Below are 24,332 nucleotides of genomic sequence, written 5' to 3' on the forward strand. Positions count from 1 at the left end.
CTGTGTGGAGGTGAGCATAGAATTGAAAACTGTGGAGAGGGTGTACAGAATAAATGCTGTAATTGTGGTGGGCAACACAGGGTAACGTACAGTGGATGTGATGTAAGGAAGAGAGCAGTGGAAATTGAAAAAGTGAAAGCGGTAAACAACATAAGTTACTCAGAGGCAGTGAAGAAGGTTCAAGAGCAAAGGAGAAGTGATGATACTGTTAAACATATCATGAGACAAGAGGTTGGTCAAGCAGAGGAAAGCAGCACAGCACTGACAGTGGATAAGTTGATTTTGTTCATTGCTTATGTAATTAATTGTACAGATCAAGTTTAACAAAAAACAGAGAAAATTAAAATAATTGTGAAAGGAGCTGAAAGGTTTTTGGGTATAGATAATATATCTTGGGAAAATATATATAAAAAAAAAAAAAAAAACTGGAAGATGGTGGAAAGACAGGAGGCGCAAGTGATAAGTCAACTTGAATATTGTACAATGGAATGCAAGAAGTTTGTTAGCTAATGGTCAAGAGTTTAAAGGATTTATAAAAGGGCTTAGAAAGAAACCAGAAATCATATGTATCCAGGAAACCTGGCTTATGCCAGTATTAGATTTTAGTATTAAAGGGTATGATGGTATACGCAGAGATAGAGAGGAGGAAATTGGGGGTGGGTGTATAATATTTGTAAAAAATGGAATACAATATAGGGTTATTGGGAAAGGTAATGAGTTGGAATTTATAGTTTTGTTTAAAGAAGGAAATGTTAAAATTATTAATTTTTATAATCCATGTAAAAGATTATCACTAGAGTTAATGGATGAATTTACCATACATTTAGAAGGACAAATTATATGGAGATTGTAATGCCCATAGCACTTTATGGGATAATTGCAATGATGGGAATGGAACAGTGATTGAAGAGTTAATGGAGATCAAAGATCTAGTATGTTTAAATGATGGAAGGGGTACAAGGATTAATGTCAGAACAGGCACAGAATCAGCTATTGATCTTACACTTGTATCAAATTCACTTGCGAGGGTATGTTTATGGGATGTAAATAGAGAAATGACTATAGGAAGTGATCATTACCCTATAGTAGTGGAAGTTAATTTAAGTATAGAAGAAGGTAATACAGGAGGAGTGGACAAATGTTTTTTTGAAAATGCTGATTGGGAGACTTTTAGGTATATTAGTGAGCAAGAAATGAAAAAATTTGATATAGAAGAAGGTGTTGTTAATGTTAATAATTCTATTTGTAATGCGATATTATTAGCAGCAAGTCAGACTATACCGAAGAAAGGAGGTAAAAAAAGAAGATTGTACCATCCCACATAGCAACATTGTGACGGCCCAGATCCGGCCCACATCTGGCACACGCGGAAAGATGATCTGGCCCACATGCAGCATGGACTTACGGCACTTGGGTGGGCCACTCCTGTTTGCCAGATCTGGGCCACAAGCAGGCCATAGCAATGCCACATCTCAGCCAAGAGCAAAGAAATAAACCAGAACTGGAGGATTAAACAACTCCACAAACAGCGTTACCAGCTTCACTTATTACCAACCAGACTGACTTTATTTCTGTCAGACGTCTACAGAAGTTTTTTATTGAGAATTAACAGAGGTTTAACTATAATGTGTTTCATTTAAAGTCACCATTACAGTGAATAGTGTTTCCATTAGTTGGGCTCTTAACTCTTATTATATATTTTGTCTTCTTTGGCCGCTGTGACAGTGTGTTTGTCAAACGCATTTGCAGCAGCAAAGAAAGCTAAAGTGAAATGAGATCCGGTGATGATGGTTACCTGTTGATGGTTTTATAATCATCATGAAATAACCTGTTTCACTGAGATAATTTGAATCTCACAATTGTGTTGTACAATTAATATATTCTCATCAGAAACACTGTGTTACTGCAGCGTGAGGTCCAGCAATATTATAACAATCAGTTAGAAGACTTTAACAAACATGAGCACGAATCATTACTGTTCGATCACAAACACAGACATCAATAATCAACGTATGAATCTCAACAATGGTGACAATCAAAAGTACTTTGCTGCAATGCATGCTGGGTACCATCATTGTACAAAACTCCCAGCATGCATTGCAACATGAATAAATTATGCAGCTAAATTGTCCTATTAATTTGTTTAATTCTAAATATGTGCTTTTATTTTTTTGCTGTTGTTTTTGTTGTGGCATTTAGTAGCTTTTCAGCGATGTTCTGAATTAATCTAAAAAAAAAAAAATATTGTCACCCTTGTTGAGATTCATGTGCTGATTTGCACATGAAGTGTGTCACCATGGATTTTTTTTCGTGCTCATGTTTGTTAAAGTCTTCTAACTGATTGTTATAATATTGCTGGATCTCATGCTGCAGTAACACAGGGTTTGTGATGAGAATATATTAATGGTACAACACAATTGTGAGATTCAAATTATCTCAGTGAAACAGGTTATTTCATGATGATTATAAAACCATCAACAGGTGACCATCATCACCTGATCTCAGTTCACTTTAGCTTTCTTTGCTGCTGCAAATGTGTTTGACAAACACTCTGTCACAGCGGCCAAAGAAGACAAAATATATAATAAGAGTTAAGAGCCCAACTAATGGAAACACTATTCACTGTAATGGTGACTTTAAATGAAACACATTATAGTTAAACCTCTGTTAATTCTCAATAAAAACTTTTGTAGACGTCTGACAGAAATAAAGTCAGTCTGGTTGGTAATAAGTGAAGCTGGTAATGCTGTTTGTGGAGTTGTTTAATCCTCCAGTTCTGGTTTATTTCTTTGCTCTTGGCTGAGATGTGGCATTGCTATGGCCTGCTTGTGGCCCAGATCTGGCAAACAGGAGTGGCCCACCCAAGTGCCGTAAGTCCATGCTGCATGTGGGCCAGATCATCTTTCCGCGTGTGCCAGATGTGGGCCGGATCTGGGCCGTCACAATGTTGCTATGTGGGATGCTGGACAAATGAATGTGATAAAGCAATTAAATCTAGAAATAAAGCTTTAAAAATGTTAAAAAAGAATCACAGTTTTCAGAATTTTATTGAATATAAAAGGAGGCAAATGTAAGGATAATAATGAAAAATACAAAGAAGGATTTTTGGAGGAAATTTTGTAACACAGTGGGAAGGGAAACTGGAAATTGGTAAAGAAACAACAGCAGTAAGAGATGAGGAGAAAGCAGAAATGCTGGTTAAAAATTTTGTTAAAATTCATAACTCAAATAATATTAGTGAAGAGGGAAAAAGAGGAAGGAAAAGTACATTAGAGGAGTATAAAGAACTATTACAGAATGAGGAATACACTAATGACCAATTAAATATGTTATTTACAAAGACAGAGTTAAATCGTGCTCTCAGAAAAAAACAAGAAATCAGCTCCAGGCATGGATCAGATTTGCTAATGATAAATCAGCTCAGTGAATCATCCAAGGATGTTTTATTAAAAATGTACAATAAAATTTGGGAGGAAGGAAAATTACCACAAAGTTGGAAGGAGGCGGTGATTGTTCCAATACGCAAACCAGGGAAAGATTGCACAAATCCAGGAAATTATAGACCAATAGCTTTGACATCTAATGTCTGTAAAATAATGGAAAATATGATAAATGAAAGGTTAATGTATTATGTGGAAAATAATAAAAATTTATCCAAATATCAGAGTGGTTTTAGGAGAGGGAGAAATACCATGGATCCAGCTGTATGTTTAGAACATGATATAAGAAAAGCACAAATAAATAGAGAGAGTGTTGTGGCTGTTTTCTCTGATATAGAGAAAGCATACGACATGATGTGGAGAGAAGGGCTGTTAATCAAATTAGGTAAGTTAGGTATTAAAGGTCAAATGTATAGCCTTAATAAGACCTTTAAAATCAGTTGTTTGTTCAGACTCGAGTTCGTCATTGGCTAGCTTACATTACAGTCATTCGGAAAGTAGACCAGATATTTTAATAGAAATACAGCAAACATTACACAGAATACAAATGATGGGACTTACAGTGATTTTTTTTTATACCTGCACATATTGGTATCCAAGGAAATGAAATGGCAGATAAGGCAGGAAAGGAAGCCATTAAAAATAATGAAATTAACTTAAGTGTTAGTATAAGTAAGAATGAAATCAAGAGTATTATTAAGGAAAGGTTGAAGGAAAGGTGGCAAAAACAATGGGATATGGAGAAGAAAGGTAGATGGTTTTACAGAATTCAAAGGAAAGTGGGAGAGATGAAAAGTGCAGGAAAAAACAGGAGAGATGAGATAGTAATATCAAGGATGAGATTTGGACATACAAGATTAAACGGTACACTTTATAAAATGGGTAAACATGATACGGGAAGGTGTAAATTTTGTGGGCAAGAAAAAAACTGTGGAACATGTTATAATATACTGTCAGAAATACAAGCTTGAAAGAAGGATTTTAATAGAAAAAATAAAGAAAAAGAAAAATGCAATTTATACTAGGGGATATTTTACAAAATGACTCTGGAAATGAATGTTATAGTTTTATTTTTCAGTATTTTAGAATAAATAATTTGAATGAGAGGTTATAAAATGTCATTTTAATCCACACTCCTTACCAGTTGGTGGCGGTAATACACCATTTTGTTGTTTGTCAACCGCCAATAAAACCTTAAGAAGAAGAAGAAGACTGAGCGCAAGATGGACGTCACTTCCGTTGCTGGAGGCGATGGCGGCGAGGAGGGGGAGAGTGGAGAAACATGCCCCAGATCCGGTGCGAGAGCCAGGAGGGCTGAGGTGTGATCCAGGATGGATAGGAAGTGAGGTGAATGAAGGAAGAGAATATGAGAATGATCTAGAGGAGATGGAAGGTGATGAAGCTTCATTAATTTCTAATGGAACGAATTCAAACGATGGAGTTTGGCAGGAGGTGAGACAAGAGAGAAAAAAAAGGAAAGCCATTGGAAACAAAGGAGACGAGAGTAAAGAGAATGAAATAAAAGTGATAATTCGATTTCAAACACCGTGTGCATTGAATCCTTTAAAGGTATACAAGATAGTAGGAGAGGTATATACAGTCAAAACTTTAAGAGATGGAAATTTGTTAATTGTTTGCAAAGACAGAGATCAACAGCAAGGTTTAATGATGTGTAAAACACTGCTGGGAAAGGCTGTGAAGCCACAAATATGGGAAGAAAGAGGGAGAGCTATGGGTGTTATATCTGGAGTATCGACTGATGTGACCGAAGAGGAAATCAAAGTAAATATAAGAGGAGTTCGTGTAAACAACGTTAAACGGCTGCCATACACTAGAGAAGGTGTTAAAAGACCAAGTATGTCTGTTATGTTGGCCTTAGATGAGGATAAACTACCTGAACGGATTAGAATTGGGTATGTTAGTTATGTAGTGAGACCATACATTCCCCCACCGACAAGATGTTTTAAATGCCAACGTTTTGGTCATATTGCTGTAGCGTGTAGGGCTAAGGCCCGTTGTGCTAAGTGTGGGGGGGGGGGACATGAATATGGTAAATGTACTGAAGGGATCAAAATTAAATGTTGTAATTGTGGGGGAGAGCATAGTGCCGCGTATAAAGGATGTGAAGTACATAAAAGAGCAGTTCAAGTCCAAAATGTGAGAATGAAAGAAAAAATTACATATGCTGAAGCAATCAAAAAAGTTGACTTTAAAACAAGGAATAATTTAGGCCCAAGGATAGGCCTAGCACCTGTGATCCAAAATCCATCCCAAAACGTGGTGCATAAATGCTGTAAAGTAAATGAAAATACTCTGATTGTAGAAAAAAAGACATTTATTGCATTTATGGTGGAAGTCATTAACTGCACAGCACAAACAGATAGCAGAACAGCGAGAATTAAGATCATTTTAAAAGCAGCAGAGAAGTACCTAGGTGAAGAGGGACTAACAACTGACTCTATTAATGAAATGCTTAGAACAGAGGTAGTAGAAAGTCAGTCATCAAGTGGTGGTGGATGCTGATGGGTATATCCATTTTGCAATGGAACGCCATGAGTTTAATTTCTAATGGACAAGAATTAAAGTATTTTATTGAAGAACTATCTGTTAAACCTAACGTTATTTGTGTTCAGGAAACTTGGTTAAAACCCTCTCTTGATTTTATAATTCATGGGTACACGGCTGTGCGCAAAGATAGAAGTCCTGTAACAGGGGGTGGAGTGGCTACATTTGTCCAACAAGGTATTAATTTTAGGGCTATAAACAATGATGTACAGACTGAAGTGGTCATTGTTGAAATATGGGCTAACAAAACTAAAATTAAAGTAGTTAACCTTTACAACCCCTGTCAAAAGTTAACAAAAGTTATGCTAGAAGGTATATGGGAAAGGGGAAATGGTAAAGTAATAATATGTGGAGATTTCAATGCACACAGCTCATTATGGGGCAGTACAAGAACAGATGAGAATGGGAAGATCATTGAGGAGTATATGGATGAGCACAATCTAGTATGTTGAATGAAGGAAGAGGTACAAGATTTGATGTAGGCAGAGGAACAGAGTCAGCTATAGATCTGACTATAGTGTCAGAACAAATAGCAGGGAGAAGTCAATGGGAGGTTTTTAATGATAATAGTTTGGGAAGTAATCATTACCCTATTTGGACAAAGATGAGTGACCAAAGTGTACAATTAGAAGGTAACTGGTTCCCAAGATGGAAGATGAAAGAGGTCAACTGGGAACATTATAGTATGGTAGCAAGTGGAAAGTTGATGGGGATTATGTCAAATTTAGGTGATGATGTTGAAGAATTGAACTCTATTATTACTGGCATACTGTATGAATCAGCAGAGGAGACTATAGGTAAATCTACCGGGATTAGGAAAAAGAAAATGGTTCCATGGTGGTCAGAGGGGTGCAAAGAAGCAATTAAGGCAAGGAACAAGGCTTTTAAAGTCATTAAATCAAATCACACATTCAATAAATTAATTGAATATAAAAAAGCACAGGCCAAAGCTAAAAGAGTAATCTGTGAGGCAAAAAGAAAATATTGGAGAGACTTTTGTAGCAATATTGGGTCTGAAATCAAGGTTAGTGAGGTATGGGGAATGATAAGGAAAATGGGAGGTAATAGAAGAGACTTCGCATTACCAGTAATAAGAGGAAATGACATTGAGGCAGTAACTAATGCAGAAAAGGCAGAGGTACTGACTAGGGCATTTGTTAAGGTACATAGCACACAGAACCTATCCAGTGAAGAGTTAAGGTGGAGAACAAAGGTGATTGAGGAAAATAGAGGCATATTGGGGAGGAAAGTCACAAATGAAGGTGCAATTGATACAAATTTCTCATTATTTGAACTGAAAAGAGCTTTAATAGGTGTTAAGAGTACTTCACCAGGGAAAGATGAGGTGTGTTACAAAATGATAGAGCAGCTATCAGATGTGGCTAAGAGTGTTGTTTTAATATTGTATAATAAGATATGGGAGCAAGGGAAATTGCCTGGAATTTGGAAACACTCTGTGGTAATCCCTATAGGTAAGCCTGGCAAGGATAAAACAGAGGTTAAAAGCTATAAACCAATAGCTCTTACATCCAACTTATGCAAAATTATGGAGAAAATTATTACTATAAGACTAGGATATGTAGTTGAAAAAAGAGGAATGCTCTCCCCTCACCAAAGTGGATTTCGTAATGGGCGCACAACAATGGACCCAATTATTTGTCTAGAAAATGAAATCAGGAAAGCTCAAGTAAGTAAAGAGGCTGTTTTGGTTATACTATTTGATATTGAAAAAGCATATGACATGTTGTGGAAGGAGGGGCTTTTAATTAAGTTAAATAAGATGGGCATAGGTGGCAGGATGTTTAACTGGATTAAAGATTTTTTGAATAACAGAACCATAGAGGTAAGAGTAGGGATGGAATTTTCAAGTATATGTCAAATAGAGAATGGTACCCCTCAAGGAAGCGTATGTAGCCCAGTGCTTTTTAATATAATGATTAATGACATTTTTAATGGAATAGATCAGAGGATGGGTAGAGCATTATATGCTGATGATGGGGCATTATGGGTGAGAGGAAGGAATATTGACAACCTGAAGGTTAAAATGCAATCAGCAATAGGTAAGGATGAAAAGTGGTCATATGAGTGGGGCTTTCACCTATCTATTGAAAAGACACAATTTATATGTTTTTCCAAAAAAAGAACGAACCCTACTATAGATCTTAAACTGTATGGGCAGCATCTTAAGCAAGTTGATAGTATAAGATATTTGGGGGTATGGTTTGACGTTAAGCTCAATTTTAAAACACACATTCAGAAAATGATAGAGAAATGCAAAAAAGGTATAAATATACGGAAGTGTTTAGCAGGGTTTAGCTGGGGAGAATCAGGCATGTCCCTAAAAAGGATTTATACTGCACTGATTCGTTCTGTTTTTGATTATGGAAGCATAGTTTATAGTTCAACAACTAAAACCTTAATGCAAGAACTAGACAGAGTACAGGCCAAGGCACTTAGAATATGTTGTGGTGCGTTTAGGACAACACCTATTCCATCATTACAAATAGAAGTAGGAGAAATGCCTTTAGACCTAAGGCGATTACAACTATCCATGTCTTACTAGACAAATCTGCAAGGTCATGAAGAAACACACCCCACAAAGCAGGTGTTATTAGAATGCTGGGAGTATGGGCGCCCATCATGCAGTTTTGGGTGGCAGGGGAATAGGCTGGCAAAGGATATGGAAATTGACAGCATAGCGTGTTGCAAAACTGTTAGCACACCAACAATCCCACCATGGATGTTTTGTTCTCCCAGGGTAGATTTGGAAGCTAAGAACATAATTAAATCAGGGATATATCAAAAAGTTCAGCAATATATTAACATAAATTATGATGATACAGTTCAGATTTTCACAGACGCATCAAAAGATTAGACTGGGAAAACAGGGGTTGCAGTTCACATTTTAAAGTATAATGTTAATATTAAAAAAAGGACAACAGATCATCTGGCCATTTTTACAGCAGAAATGGTAGCAATAATTCTGGCTTTACAATGGGTGGAAGAAGTAAAACCCAAAAAGGTGATCATCTGTTCAGACTCAATGTCCTCAATAGCATGCATTCAGAGTGGAAAGTCTACATGTAGACAGGATCTACTAGATGAAATTAATCAACTCATTTTTATAATAAACCAACAGTGCATAAGCATAGGATTTATATGGGTTCCTGCACACAGGGGAGTGGAGGGGAACGAGAAGGCAGACATGCTGGCGAAGGAAGCTGTTACATCAGAACTGGTTGAACTGGATATAAAATTAAGCAGGTCTGAAATTAAAAGTAGCCTATTATTAAGGACAAAATTAACAGAATGTGGCAGGAGAGATGGGATAATGAGGGAAAAGGCAGACATTTGTATAATTTACACAAAGAGGTTACAGCTAATAAAATCAGTGGATTGGAAAGGCAGGATGAAACATGGTTTACCAGATTGAGGATGGGACATAGCCTACAAGTTTAAATAGTGGATTATATATTATAGGGAAACATCCGACTGGAGTATGCACAAATTGTGGAGTAATAGAAAATGTAAAACACATACTTATAGATTGTATACAATACACCAGAGAAAGGGAAAATATGAAGAGAGCGGTAAAGAAAGATTTAACAATGGAAAATGTATTGAGTATAACCAGCACACAGTCCACAGTTAGGGCGGTTATATCTTTCCTTAAAGAAACTCAATTAGCAAGAAGAATTTTTTTATTTTATTTTATTTTTATTTATTTTTTTTGGGGGGGGGGGGGGGGGGGGAGGTTGAGGAGCTCAGGGTGGAAGCTGGAGGAGCTGAACACGCAGCGCCAGCTGAAGCTTGGGCCGGGGTTTTTTTTTTTTTTTTGACGTCTTAATGTGATCACACCTCAGTCCAGTAGATGGCGGTAATGCACTATGTTTGCAAGCTGCCAATAAAATCTATCGAAGAAGAAGAAGAAGACTGAGCACAACCCGAGTCAGCGTCGAGTCTTCTGAGAAGAGGAGAGCAGTTAATGGTATTTCTCACATTTACACAACCATCACACACACATACAGTTTGATTAAGCGACAGACTCATTTCTGTATTGTTTTCATCGATCACAGTCTTCCTACTGAAATAAACATTTAGTGCAGCAGCAGCGAGCATGAGGAGAATATGTTGAGTTCATTCAGACCTGAGCGATTTTGTGTTCGTTTGTGTGATTGTCTCGATGTTTGGAGTGAGAACTGTTAATGAATGTCAAGACAAAAGTTTGAGATCTGTGAGTGAGGGGAATTGATCTCACGTATTGCTGCCACTTTATTTTCTACCCTTTTAACATCTTTGACATGACACATCAAATTTGTTAATTACTTTACATTATTGAAATTTATTGAAACAGATTTACATTCAGCCTCTTACAAGCCACGTGAGATATTTTAAATCTATACATTAATATTAATTAAAATAGAACTATATTTAGATTCATATGGACTTCTTTTGTTTCTTAAGTGTTATTAATGTTTTTGTATTATTGATGTTTTACGTCATATTGTGAGAAATAACAGTATCATCTTGCAGTTTTACAGGCTTTTATCATCTATCCTGACTCAAATAATGTGTTTCTAACAGCAAACACTCAGAATAAAGTGAGATGATCTACTGATGATCCTGAATGAGTGTTGAGAATATACGAGTAGGCTAGTTTTCACCACAAGGTTCGCACTCGAACTGTTGAAAGTCTCACAATTTATACCCTTCAGAGATCACAGGGTTTTCCGTAAGCACAAAGCATCTGCATACATTTATTGTAGGGCTGTACCAGAATATTCGAATATTCGTTCGGTGGGTTGGTATTCGATTTTCAAATTTGACATTCGAATATTCGTTTTAATTTTTTTTAAAACGGATATGAATCCGAACTTCAAATCCCGCGCTATAGGCAGATGTAATGGAGTGCACGTCACTAGCAACAGATAAGCTGCATTTTACTGATCGTCAGCTAAAATTTCTAAATCAAAGACCTCAATAAGAGAGCGGCAACAGCCCTGGTAAGATCATTTCGGTTCTTTACTTTTAATGAAGTTGATTGTGTGTTAAAGCATCTGCGACCCACTTTCACTTTGATTTGCGATAGTTTGCACGTTGGCTTGATGAATAGATGCTGATCTGCGGTGACGCGTGCTGTAAGCGTCGTCATATCTGGCTATAACATGATATAGCCTAAAACACGCTCTCACACGGTTATTTTTTTAGCATTTTTGGGCGAAATACAATACTCTTATTTTAGAGCGCAGAACAGCGGAGTTTGTATGGGCAGAAGTGCATGCCTGAGCTTGTAGGCTATAAGCTGCGTTGCTTTGACATTGTGGAAATAGAATAGAAACAATATATTAGCCTACCCTTTACTGTGTCAGTAATTACTGTGCTGCTGATTTCTGATTTGAGAGTTATTTGTTACTCAGAAAAATATTAGGCTGTGTTTTGTATCACTAGTGCAGTGTCCGTTCTCGGAGCCCTGCGCGTGAGGCGCGCGCGCGCTTCCCGCTCGCGCTGTTCTGTATTAAAAGTTTATTAATTCTGAACGTGTCACATCTCGCGTGTCTATATTGCACCAAATGTGACACTGCACTGTGAAGTCGATTGGATGAACGGTTCTAAATGCAAGATAAATAATCTAAATGCAAACAGACAGACGCATAGAGATTCCTGCCTTTATTAGAGAGAAGAATATGTTCAGCCCCCTCCCTCCGAAGCTTCGAATATTCGATGTTAATTCCTATCGAAGCTTCGAAGCTCAAAAAATGGTATTCGGACCAGCCCTAATTTATTGAATGCCAAATACTGCATTTGGCAAGACAGTTATACAGCAAACAGTCAGTTTATGCCCCTCTGCTTCCTGGAACCCCTTGCAGATCTTTTGCAATTCTCGCTTCCCCATAGCTGAACTTTTTCTGCTGACCTCTTCCTTCTGCAAGTCTCATAGCAACGTTTTTTACCTTAACACTTTCTTCAATATGTCATAGCAAAGCAGAAGTAATACGTGCCTCGGTTTCTCCATATGCCCCTTGACCTACATGCACTAAGGTCTAAAAAAAAAAATTGTTTGGTTCCGGTTTCCGACCGACCCTCTCAATTTATGTGCGACCCAAATTTATTTTATGAGCTTGGGGAAGAACAGTCGTTCACACATCGTTGTCGTCACTTACAATTTCCCTTAAATGCTTTTTTTTCACTTAATTAATCCCTTAAAAAGCGTTAAGTATTGCATAAAACCCCTTAACGGACATTTCCCTAAGTAAGTTATAATTTAAGGTTTGGAAATCGTAACCTTAAGAGCACTAGCGGCGCCAGGATTTTGATTGTAGTTGGGCCTCCAGAAAACTGGATGGGCCAGTTAAAATAAGAATACAAAATAATAAATAATAAAAAAAATGTGTTCCCCTTCATCTCCGTTTCAGCGCTTTTCTGCGGCCTACCTGAATTTGTGCGTAATTTGCATAGGTAAAAAAATAAAAAAACTTAAACAGGATTTTTTTGTTGCTCTTTTTTAATACAATTACAATTTCATTTATTTTTTGTTTAATAAAATTATAGGCCTATTATTTTTAGTTTATTAACAGCAACAACAGCTGTAAAGATGAAGTTGAAGATCGCAATCTCCATAGTGAACGCGCCTATAGAGAGAAATGCACATCATGGATTACATAATCAGAGAGTAGCCTATTTCTTTTCGTTTTAAATTGTTAAAAAGACATTTCAAGCTTTCTTATGATATATTTAATGTCTGTGAGGCATACACTGAGTTTCGTTAAGTTAGGATGAGATGCGCTCCAGTTCACGAGCAATGCAAGTGACCGCGTGGGTGCCTCCATGATTATATATCGTCTGCTATATTTTTTTTCTTATTTATTAAATCCAGGCAATTGGTTGATAAAAAAATAAATAAAATTAAGATACAATTTATACAAAACGAAGTTCACTTAAAAAAGGTTTTCTACAAAACAAAACTTAAGTGGTCAAAATCATGTCTGACCCACGCCACGTCTCTCGATATATTGCGCATCCTATCTTAATCGTGCTGTTCACTTAATCAACATAGATGAAAAAATAACATTATAATATTTTAACAAATATGAAACTAAATGGTTATTTAATGGCTACAACACGTTTAGTAGGCCTACAGACTCTCTATTTGTACAAATTGCTGCACATTCATTTTATTCTGAATTTTGCACACATAAGTTGAAAGGGATTTGTTTGTGCATAAAACATATCTGCAACATTTATCAAGTTCACTGTTAATTATGCGTGCATTTATTAATGATTATCTTAAATGAATAATGTAACAAGGACGAAGCATGTAAACTGCGTTGTTTGTTTAGAATGGAATGGATCGCAAATAGATCCGAATGAAGAAACGTACAAAACTATAGTAGAAAATGGGTGGGCCCGGACCTAAAATTTCGTGCGAGGGGGGGCTGGTTTTTTAAGACATGATTTTGACCACTTTATTGAGTTTTGTTTTGTAGAAAGACACTTTTTAAAAGATTTTCGTTCTGTATAAATTGTATCTTAATTTTGATTAATTTTTTGATAATTGCCTGTATTTAATATATAAGAAGCAAATATATAGCAGACAATGTAATAAGGCGCCGGCACAATCACTTGCATGAACTGGAGGGTTCCGAAACTCAGCTTGTGCCTCTCAGATTTTAAATAACAGGAAATATTTAGCCTATTATAGAAAGTTTGAAATGTCTACTTTTAAACAAAACTATAAAAAAAAAAAAAAAAAAAGGCTATAGGCCACTCTCTGATTATGTGATCTAGCGTATGAAATGTGCATTTCTCTGAATCGTCAATTTCATCTTTGCAGCGACAGAGAAAACACCAGTTTATTAATAAACAATTAAATGTCTCCTTGCCATTTTAGACCCATTCATAATAATAACTTTGCCGGTTCTTTGTAGCAACCTTTATGCTTGCGGTCATGCGCTTGAGTGCGGCTATAGTAAACACTCATTATCCTATACAGCATTTTTAAGTAATTAAATTAATAAAAGGGGAGCTTTGTCCATTAATGGCTTAAATTAACTACTTGTCGACTAGAAAAAAAAAACTTTAGTCGGAGGCAGCCCCAATTCCACATATTTTCGAACCAGCAGGCCATATGGGTTGAGCGAGCGACCCTGAGCGCACCATGAGTGGAGCCGCAAGCGCAGCTGAATATTCAGAAATTCGCTCTCCGCTCACATGCTCTGATCGGAACAAAGCATGACATTCATACTTTATTTTCGTATAATCATTAGTTTATATCTTATAAACTGCGCATCAACATTTCATTTCACATTTTTAAGTACAATATTAGTCCACAGGCACAGCCCCCCACCATGGGGGCTGATGCTATGACGAGGGGGGCTGCAGCCCCCGCAGCACTCCCCTTCCCGCGCTGCGAAGGCTTTTTTGTGTGTTTTGCGTAGGGCTGGACGATTTTGGCTAAAATCATAATCGCAATTAATCAAACAAGTTACCTCGATTACGATTATTGAACGATTATTTAATAAAAAAAAATTCCTATGTTCACGGTTATTTTTTCTAATGAAAGAGTTAGGGATGTCCCGATACCACTTTTTCACTTCCGATACGATACCGATGCCGCAGCTTTGGCTATTTGCCGATACCGATATCAATCCGATATCTTTATTTTATTCTTGAACTAATACTACTAATAATATGGAAGCACTTTGCTCAATTAGCCACATAAAAACATCTCACTCAAATGGAGAACAAATACTTCTCCAGTATATAGTCCACAACAACAGTTGATAATGAAAGACTGCCACCCTTTATTCAAAAGGCCTTGAGATATGTTTGTTAACCTGAATGAATTTAAAATTAATTTGCTATATTTCAGATCAATATATTTGTTTCCTTAAAATTTAAATTAACTTTAACTTCTCATCTGAATTATAAATAATTTATTTCTGTATAAAATAATACTACAATTAAAAACACATTTGATTTTATTTTTTAATCAATGTAGAATGTGTTACTTAAAAATAAAAAGATTAGTGCTCTGTTTTAGGACAAGAAATGAAAACCAATGCAATATGATGAATGTCCAAAAGATGAGATCATTTTTATCTTTTTGATAATTTGATAAAAAAAAAAATGTACACAGTGTGTGTGTGTGATTTTGGTTGGGTGACAGTTGTAGGTTACAGTTTGACAAGAGTTTACAGTTTGACAAAAGCACAATGTTTTACACAAATATAAGTAGGCTAAACACTTTGCAGTTTTAATGATGTCCTGTATGAACAAATTGACGTTGATGTTGTAATGACAAATTATGTTTTTATGTTTCCACTGTTAGATCGCGCCCGTGCCTCTCTCTCTCTCTGACACACACACATTCCAGCATTGCAATCTTGACATCGCAGCCTGTTCATTATGCTGCGTTCACACCAAACGCGAATAGAGCGTCAAATTCGCGTCTATCGCGTCTAGTTCTACGCTTAAACATTTTGAATCCATTCGCGCGTCCAAAGTGAATAGGACGCGCGTACGCGAGCGTTTGAAGCGAAATAGACGCGCGTTCAGAGCTAAAAGGGACGGGGCGGAGTCACGTGACTACACACGCAGTAATATGTTTTAAGGGGAAAGTAAATTAACACACAGTGGGCGGAAATATTAATAGGATTAAAAAACCGAAATAACCGACTTGGTAAAATTACGTCGGTTATAGGCTCTGAATTTCGGTTTCGATTACTTTTCGATGAATCATCCAGCCCTAGTTTTGCGTATCTATGGCAACAACAGAACAGAATTTATACAGAAACAACAGAAACAGATTTATAACGTGATTCCAGCATAGCTGTCTGAAAATTAGAATCGCCTGCGTGAATTAGTAATATACAGTACAGTAGCCTAAGTTTAGCCTAGTCCGTATCAACATCATAATTCTTTCTTTTGCAATGGACATGTGTAATGTTTCGATTATTTGCCCATGCAACAGTAGCATGACAAACAAAATAGTAAAATTGGGTTTAAAATCATTCGAAACTGTACTTCAAGAAGTAAAAAAGTGCTCTTGTAAATTTGTATCAGCTGCGGGCAAAATTGACAGAGCTGACAAATGGACAGACATAGCCAGCGATGTGGTGTCGACTCCCACTGACCAGCTTGGTTCGGTTGTGAGTTGTGTGACTTCCTTTTTTCAGTTCAGATATTTAGCACTGAAGTGCGCCCCAGAATCTCTGCGGCTCAAAATAACTTTACCCCGACTCCGTCCGCATTCGAGATGCTGTTTTGGGCACAGCAACATACTCATTTGCCCCCGCCAAAGGTTGTTCAAACCAAAAAAGACAAGCTGAACAATGCCATTCTGGGGAGCCTGCGGACCCGGGGAGTGGGCTTTTCTCTTCCAGAGAGCACAAACCAAGGCTCATTTTTGCTGACGGTAAGTGAATTATAATATTTGAATTATATGGTATTATGACATTTGTTAATGAGTTCCACTTTTCTACTTTAGCCACAGGCTCTTGTAAGGAATTTTTTCATATATCATATCATAATCAATTTGTGTGCATATAGGCTACACATAAAGGCCCGCGACCCGCAGTGACGGATTAAAATGTCTATGGCTGGAACCTGCTTGCGTCACCTGCCACCGCGAACATCCAATAGGAAAATTCAACTGCAGTAGCCACCGTTCAACCTGAAGGGGGCAGCACTCAGATGTTTTTACACCATATATTGTAGAATTAAAATACTTTATACCCAAATGTCAAAAAAGTTACTTGAATCAATGAACAACACTAATAAAGCCCAATTCTTACAGATCATTAACTAAAAAAATTCACAATGTTAACTTGAATAGGTGTTAGTCACAATGTTAACTTGAATAGGTTTTCACACATGCATCAAATCAGCAGAATGATTTCTGAAGGGTCATGTGACACTGAAGACTAGTCACAGGAATCATATGCATTTTTTTTTTATAGAAAAGTTATTTTGAATTATGTTATTACTGTTTGTACAGTTTTTTATCAAATAAATGCAGCCTCGGTGTGCTTTTGTACAGAAGTATGCATAAATTAACAAATAAAATATGTATTTAATCTACCAACTCACTTTGGTTGTATTGAAATTAGATAGAGAAATACAATCATGTACCCTCAGACTCTCAAACAAATGTGACTGCTTGTAATTTTTCTGTGATAAACAAGTGCTGGGTTATATCTATGCACTGCACCTGTTTAACATCAGCCGAGCCTAAAGTTTCAATGTGGAACATTTAGCTGAGTCTGAGATTCTGAAATATATATAAATAACTACATATCTGTGCAATATACACTTTTGTTGTATTTGTACTAAAATTAAATGTATAAAAATGTATAAAAGAGTTGTATTAAAAAACAACTTTAATATTAAATTCCTGACACCATTTTGTTTCTTTGTATTTTCAGACTCTAACAAATTGCCTTTGGTACATCACAAACCAGCAGACTGTGATACGTGATGCGTCTCACCATAACAGAGATGTGATTCCTGTTCCATCATGCTGGAGCTTTGAAGGATACAATGAAGTGAAGAGAAAGATGAAGGAGCAACCCATGTGTGCTGCCTTTCTGAAGAGTCACTACCAAGCCCTGTTGTCTTTGTGTGAATGACCATACATGTCCTCAACTGATGCTTGGAGAGCACTGAAGGAGGACCTTTTCAGGCTTTCCACAAGCCTTCGCTACTATGTGGAGTACCTGGAGAGGAAGAGTGATACTACATCTGCAAATCATAGCTCAAGTAAACCTGTCAGAGTTGTATCTGAAAACATTTCCGTGACACACCACAAAAACACCCTTGAGGTGGCTGCAAGGTACCAGTTGCTGGACAATGTTATGTGTCAAACAGACCCTTTAACGCCTGTGCTCCTGGATGAGACTGTACACCCGAAGGAACCGTTTGCAAGTTCATGGCACAGATTTGACTTCATCAACAGAATCCAGCTGTCTGTACCTGTCGATGTGCTGAAATACCAACCTGGGGGCAGCAAGACTGGCATCACCTTTCTGTGGAAAGTGGAAAGGACCAGAACACAGGACGAGCAGCTAACCCAGACCATTCGAGTTGTCAGTTCTTTGCAGCCATTTCTCCCACAGTACCACACCAGGTACATGAAGAAAGAATTCAAGAGGAAGGTAGCGAACGTGGCTAGGGTGACACCAAGCATCGTAGAGGCAATCTATCAGGAAATCTCCCATGATTCTTCAGCCCCATCGAATACTCTCATGAATCAGCGCATCCAAGTGGCTCTCCTGGGAGAGCCTGGCATTATTGTCGACTTGCGCACCCTTAACAGAGGTCGTCCTGGTGACAACTTTGAGGAATTCTTCTCTAAGATGGAAGAAGCAGTCAATGAATTCACTGCAGCAGATGATCGGAGACATGGCACTGCCCACCTGTCACAGTGGTTGCCACTTGAGGATCTCATTGAACAGGTGAAGTCCAAATGCACTGAAGGAACCAGGGTGCCCAGCAAAGCCCTTGTGAGATTGCAATTTGCACCACAGAATCCCTACACCCGGTGAGCCTTGAAATTCACTTCACGCTTTGAACTCAAGTACAAGATCCAGCGAAGACAGCTCCAAGCATCTCACCCTGATGTACACTTCTGTGCTGCACTCTTCAAGTTCTTGCGTCTACGCATGTATCAGCTGCGTTCAGACATATTTGTCTTATTCATCAACGATAAGGCCAAGATTCCGGTTGGAGAACCAGGGGAGCCTGTGTCCACCGGTGTCCGAGGTCGACACTCAATCGCGCCTTCAACCAGCCAACTAGCAGCACTGGACCATGACATGACGAGCAAGGGATCCATCACATCCACAGTATACATGCAACCCAATGCCCCTAGTCAGCCAGAGGGTTCATGGTACAGTGGCAAGGTAAAGATCATTGTGCAGGACTCCAAAAGTCTTCCAAAAGTCTACAGCATACAGAAATGCAGTAGCAACAGTAAGGCTCGCACAGGAAGACCCTTCAGGATGGAAACCAATCCATGTCAAGTACAGTGATGGTGGAACAGAACATTGCACCCTACTGGTCAAAGTTCAGCTCAGTCTGATCGCAATATTTAAGATGCTTGAACTGGACCATGCTCATTGCCTGCAGAGCAGCTCCAGGCCAGAGCTGGCAGAACCCAGGTTGAGAGGGTGATGGCTATACTCAACATCGGCCTGCAGAACTGTGCATTGGAGAGAGACAAGACAGCAGAGGACATGGAAAACCTGCTGAAGAGGTGCAGTTCTATGGCAGAGATCCGCAAAGCTGGCGAGAAAAACCCACAGCTTGCTGAGGCTTGGAGCACTTCAGTTGCGCCAGTGCTGGACACAGTGGCAGGACGCTACAGTCGGCTGTCGATAAAGGGAGAGCCAATCACGATCATAGATGCGGTCACAGATGCAGAGGAAGATTCTGTCATGCAGGTTATCTCCACACTCTTCCCAGCAATCAATCCTGCAACAGTGACCAAGCAACAAGCAGACAAGGATCCAGCATTCACTGATTGGGTGCAGAAACACTGCCGGCAACGCCAGTATCTGTTTCAGGTATTTTCACTGTGTTTTTCTGTATAACTCATAATGTTTCTTTTATTATATGTTGGCTGTAAAGTATGAAAAATGCAATATAGTAATATATACTAAATATACTAATATACTAAATAAGTCTCTTTCTTTCTTTCTTTCTTTCTTCTTTCAGCTACGCAAATGTGATGACACTGAATGCTGTTCAGTACCAGTCCTCCCGCCTGAAAGGATGATCTGGCTTCCTGACCCAATGCCTGATGCTTCTGGTAAGTATTTTACTTTAACATTCAATACACTGTAAAGTAAGCAAACTTTGTGGATTATCCACTTAACATGCTTTAGCCTAATATTACACCTGTTCACATTCATATTACGCCCACAGCTGAAACCAAAATACTTGAATGCATGTTTGTGTTGTGCTTTATTGAAATAGGTGACCATTACTTGACTCTGGCTGAGGTTATGGGCAAAGACACAGTTGACGCCCATCGACCTTCTGCCCAACAGTCCCACAAGAACAAGCATGCTGTGTGTGTCGACTTCTTCATGTCGGACGCACTGGAGAAGCAGCAGAAAGAGTCCGGACTGTTTACTGGCCAACATGCACGGGCAGTAGTTGACTGCATGGAATGTTCCAAACCACGAGTTATCTACTCAATGCGGCTCCTCTCCTCTCGTCACCAGGCCATACTAGCAGAGGCACTCTCAGATGACAGCATGGACTATACCTGTGGGAGTCACATCCTGGAGCCAAGACATGTTCTTGCATCAACTGTCCAGGTCAGGCTGGCTCTCTCATGTGGGGATCCCATAGAGCTGGCCTACTACCGTGCACCTTTAAGGAGGCAGGATCTATGCGCACACTGTGGTGAGCCTCAAGGCAACACCTTGCCATCGCTGTTGGAAAAATTCAAAACTGTCTTACCCTGCTGCCAAGTTTGTATTGGAGCTGGCAAGAAGCACATTGTGGCCAGACCATACGGGAAGCAAAAGTGAGCAGTGTCATTGGCTGCCATGAGTTTCCTTTCATGCCTCAGTGGTACGGCTTAAGTTCAATGTTTTAAACTGTTACATTTTATTTTGAAGGTTTTTCTGAGAAGGTTTGTATTGAGGTTAATAGTATTAAATGTATTATATGAAACATTGCTTGATGTCTCTTTTTTAGTAGAAAAAGTACACACATTTAAAATCAGTGTGTGTAAAACTGCCACTGAAAAAAAAAAAAAAAAAAAAAAAACTACCGACCCATGGTGGCAAATGGTGACCCAAACCTCAACTGACAACCAACCGGAACCAAACTTTTTTTTTTTTTTTTAGGCCCAACAGCTAACTGCAGTTTTGTAAGTTTCATATCTCTGAAGCAACAGGATATATGTAAAATACGTTGCCCTATACCTATTCTTACATATATAATCAGATTACTTTTTCAAGTAACTAGTAAAGTAACGCATTCATTTTAAAATTTACAACAGAATATCTGAGTTACTGTTTCAAATAAGTAACGCAAGTTACATTGTTTTCCCATTTATTTACTGACAGTTCTCCTGTCCCCATGTTGAAAGAAAATTGTTATAGATTTTTTTATTTTTTTTTATTGAAGTAATTCAACAAAGAGATTGGTAAACGAATGTTACTCAGTCAACCAGTAAAATAAAATGACAATTAATGTTTAAACTGGAGAGAAAGCACGTGCAGTAAATGAAGCGAGAAACAAATCCACCAATTAATGATTTCTGTGCTTTTCGCATTCACATTATAATGCATTTTGATGGATCGAATTGCTACATTTTATTAAATGCAGTATTAAGCTAGTTTCAGAGCTCTGTAAAGGTCATTGTACAAAAACATCTGTAATGTTTTAATTGGAAGGTTACATACAGTATGTGCAATTTAACACTTTTGAAGGCCAAAAAAAAAAAAAAAATGGATAAGAAATACTTTAAAACCATGTCAGTGGGCATTAGATTATTTGTCAATATATATTCTTTCCTCATCTTCATCTCCATCTTTCTTTTTCTCTCAGTCTCCTTATCCTGCCCTATTTCTTCCCCTCCTAAAGCTGAACTTTGACTGATAGTCTTTTCATTTTCTTCTGTGTCAGTGAAGAAAGTAAACAAAGACTCAACTGATATTTATACGTTTTATGAATAATTTCTTAGACAAGTTAATTTACTCAAGGCTACCAGGAAAGCTGTAGCCTAAGTCAGTATTGCCAATAGGAACCTTCTACAAGCTTTGTAATTTGAAGACGTCTGTTTTTAAATGTTAAAAGTAATTTTAAATAATACAAATTATAGGCTACGTTTACCACAGTTGGTGTAATTGTCAAACGTTCCCTTAGACATGCACTGTGGAAACGCGTCAAAGGATTCTCAGGTATAAATATGCAGCTATAACGCACATAGGTGATTTGGTCACATAATGTTAATACTAATCCTGCTATTGATATCTTTGTAAGACTGCCGACCCTATAGAACAGTGGCAAGGGCAAACAAATGTCCGGTGAATATCGAACCTAAAACTAACTTTACCGCGCTCAAACACCGTGCATTCACGCATTTGTAATCGTTGGCGTTCAGCGGAGAGGAGAGGAAGGACTTTGTCTGCATGTGTGAACCCGTGTGTGAAGCGTGTTTGCCTACCATCAATACCATCGCGCTATCATTGATTTTAATTAATCTATTTATTTATTAATTTATCTGAGGTGCCAGAACACTTTCTGTACACAACCCATCACACACACTTTATACAGTTCGATTCAGCGACAGACTCATTTCTGTATTGTTTTCATCGATCACAGCGATACTTGTGCGTCTTTTCTGGCGTCTTCTTTCTGAAATAAACATTTAGTGCAGCAGCAGCGAGCATGAGGAGAATATGTTGAGTTCATTCAGACCTGAGCGATGTTGTGTTCGTTTGTGTGATTGTCTCGATGTTTGGAGTGAGAACTGTTAACTGAGAAATGGTCCCTTAAACTATAGACTTCAATGACCCCTATGTGTTTGAACACATTGAAGACCTTTCTCAAACACAAAACATGTCCCCATTTCATTTCTGGAAGCCGGGCTAAATAACCAAGCTGCATTCAGATATCAAATACTGACATTAAAGAATACATGAAAAGAACATTTCAGTAATCACACTGGTAACTTCTATAACAAAGTAAAATCTCCAGAGAAGTTATTCAACTCATTTGATATTTGAAAAAAAAAAAATTTTTTTGATTAATACCTTGATTATAATCACTCATTACATATATGAAGCAGCAGTGGATTCCAATCCACCCCCTTCACTAGAATCCAAGGCTATCCACCTGCCTTCCTGGTCATTATTTGCTTTGTGGACTTTAAAGTCTAAGCCTTTTCTAATCAAAATAGCAACACCCCTGCTCCTAGTGTTGAATGTACTTGAGTATACCTGATCAATCCACCCCCTTTTAAATTTCTCAGATTCCTCAGCACTTAGATGAGTTTCTTGCAGCATGGCTATGTCTGATTTGTTTAGCTTGAGATAGGTGAGGATTTTCTTATGCTTTATTACATGGTTACATCCCGATATGTTCCATGAAATAAATTTTTTTGAATCCCATAATATGTCTCTTGTTTATAAATTATTATTCATCATAAGAGTAGTTGATATAAATCTTAAACAGTGTGTTGTCTCCATTAACATAGTTATGTATATTGTATAAAGTTGTAAAGTCTAAACCAAAACCTGCAATATGCACCCAGTAAGTAAGGCAAGATAAGACAAAGTATCAAAGCAAAAAAAGTAAAAAGAAGAAACAAAAAATAAAAAACTCCCTTCCCCAACCAAACCCTTCTCTATACAAGAAGGCTGTATCCCTGTACCATTATGCTTCCGATATGTTGACTCCCTCATTACGTTGATCTCGCAATAGTCTATTTTCCTGTGAAAGTCTCCTGATTATCAAACATAACAGTGAACTTAGAAGGCTCATATAAAATAAGTAACGAATACTCAAAAGGTATATCTCAGAGGATTTGAACTCATTAACCATCTGGTGACAAATGTATATGAGATGAAGAGAAAATAATTAACAAAGTAGTACCTCTGGGATAAGTTCTGTCCAAGATACCTGCACATCGCAAACAGGCCATGCAAATAGGGGAAAAAAACCCAACAAAGTCCAAAAACTCCTGAATAGTTTTTGTCATGAACACTCCCCTGGTGACGGTAAATGTTACATGCCTACTTTATGAAGAAGTCTCTCGAATGGACAAGTCACGTCATTTTAAACAAATGCAATCTCACTTTCCCTTCTGATCAAGCACCTGTTTCTCATAATAGTCTAGGTCCTGGGTAAGATTTGTATGCACTTCATTTATTATTGAATTGCATTATTATTGAATTGCATTGAATCATGTAAATTCAATTTTCTCTTTCATGTCAGACCTGATGGAAGAGAGCGAGGAGAGTGAAGAACTGAGTGAAGTGAAGGAGGAGAGTGAAGAACTGAGTGAAGTGAAGGAGGAGAGTGAAGAACTGAGAGAAGTGAAGGAGGAGAGTGATGAACTGAGTGAAGTGGAGGAGGAGAGTGAAGAACTGAGTGAAGTGAAGGAGGAGAGTGAAGAACTGAGCGAAGTGAAAGAGGAGAGTGAAGAACTGAGTGTAGTAAAGGAGGAGAGTGAAGAACTGAGCGAAGTGAAGGAGGAGAGTGAAGAACTGAGCGAAGTGAAGGAGGAGAGTGAAGAACTGAGCGAAGTGAAGGAGGAGAGTGAAGAACTGAGCGAAGTGAAGGAGGAGAGTGAAGAACTGAGTGTAG

The 24,332-nt window shown here is 37.9% G+C and overlaps 1 protein-coding gene across 1 annotated transcript; it reads left to right on the top strand.

The window, feature by feature from the left end:
- Positions 1 to 9,921: 9,921 nt before the first annotated feature.
- Positions 9,922 to 20,759, top strand: LOC307163574 (uncharacterized protein). The gene is made up of 4 exons (XM_079879680.1): positions 9,922 to 9,993; positions 17,429 to 19,567; positions 19,719 to 19,812; positions 19,980 to 20,759. Exons 2-4 carry the CDS (start codon positions 19,175 to 19,177, stop codon positions 20,540 to 20,542), a joined length of 1,050 nt encoding a protein of 349 aa, XP_079735806.1. The 5' UTR covers positions 9,922 to 9,993; positions 17,429 to 19,174; the 3' UTR covers positions 20,543 to 20,759.
- The last annotated feature ends 3,573 nt before the right edge of the window (positions 20,760 to 24,332 follow it).

This window comes from Squalius cephalus (genome assembly GCF_949319135.1).
Source record: "Squalius cephalus genome assembly, chromosome: 1".
Lineage (NCBI taxonomy): Eukaryota > Metazoa > Chordata > Actinopteri > Cypriniformes > Leuciscidae > Squalius > Squalius cephalus.

What these genes read in the sequence shown, in the direction of transcription:
- LOC307163574 (XM_079879680.1), top strand. Translation starts at nt 19,175, where the DNA reads ATGGCTATACTCAACATCGGCCTGCAGAACTGTGCATTGGAGAGAGAC. An exon ending in AACGCCAGTATCTGTTTCAG is followed by an intron (nt 19,568 to 19,718) that starts GTATTTTCACTG and finishes TTCTTCTTTCAG; the next exon opens with CTACGCAAATGTGATGACAC. An exon ending in CCCAATGCCTGATGCTTCTG is followed by an intron (nt 19,813 to 19,979) that starts GTAAGTATTTTA and finishes TTATTGAAATAG; the next exon opens with GTGACCATTACTTGACTCTG.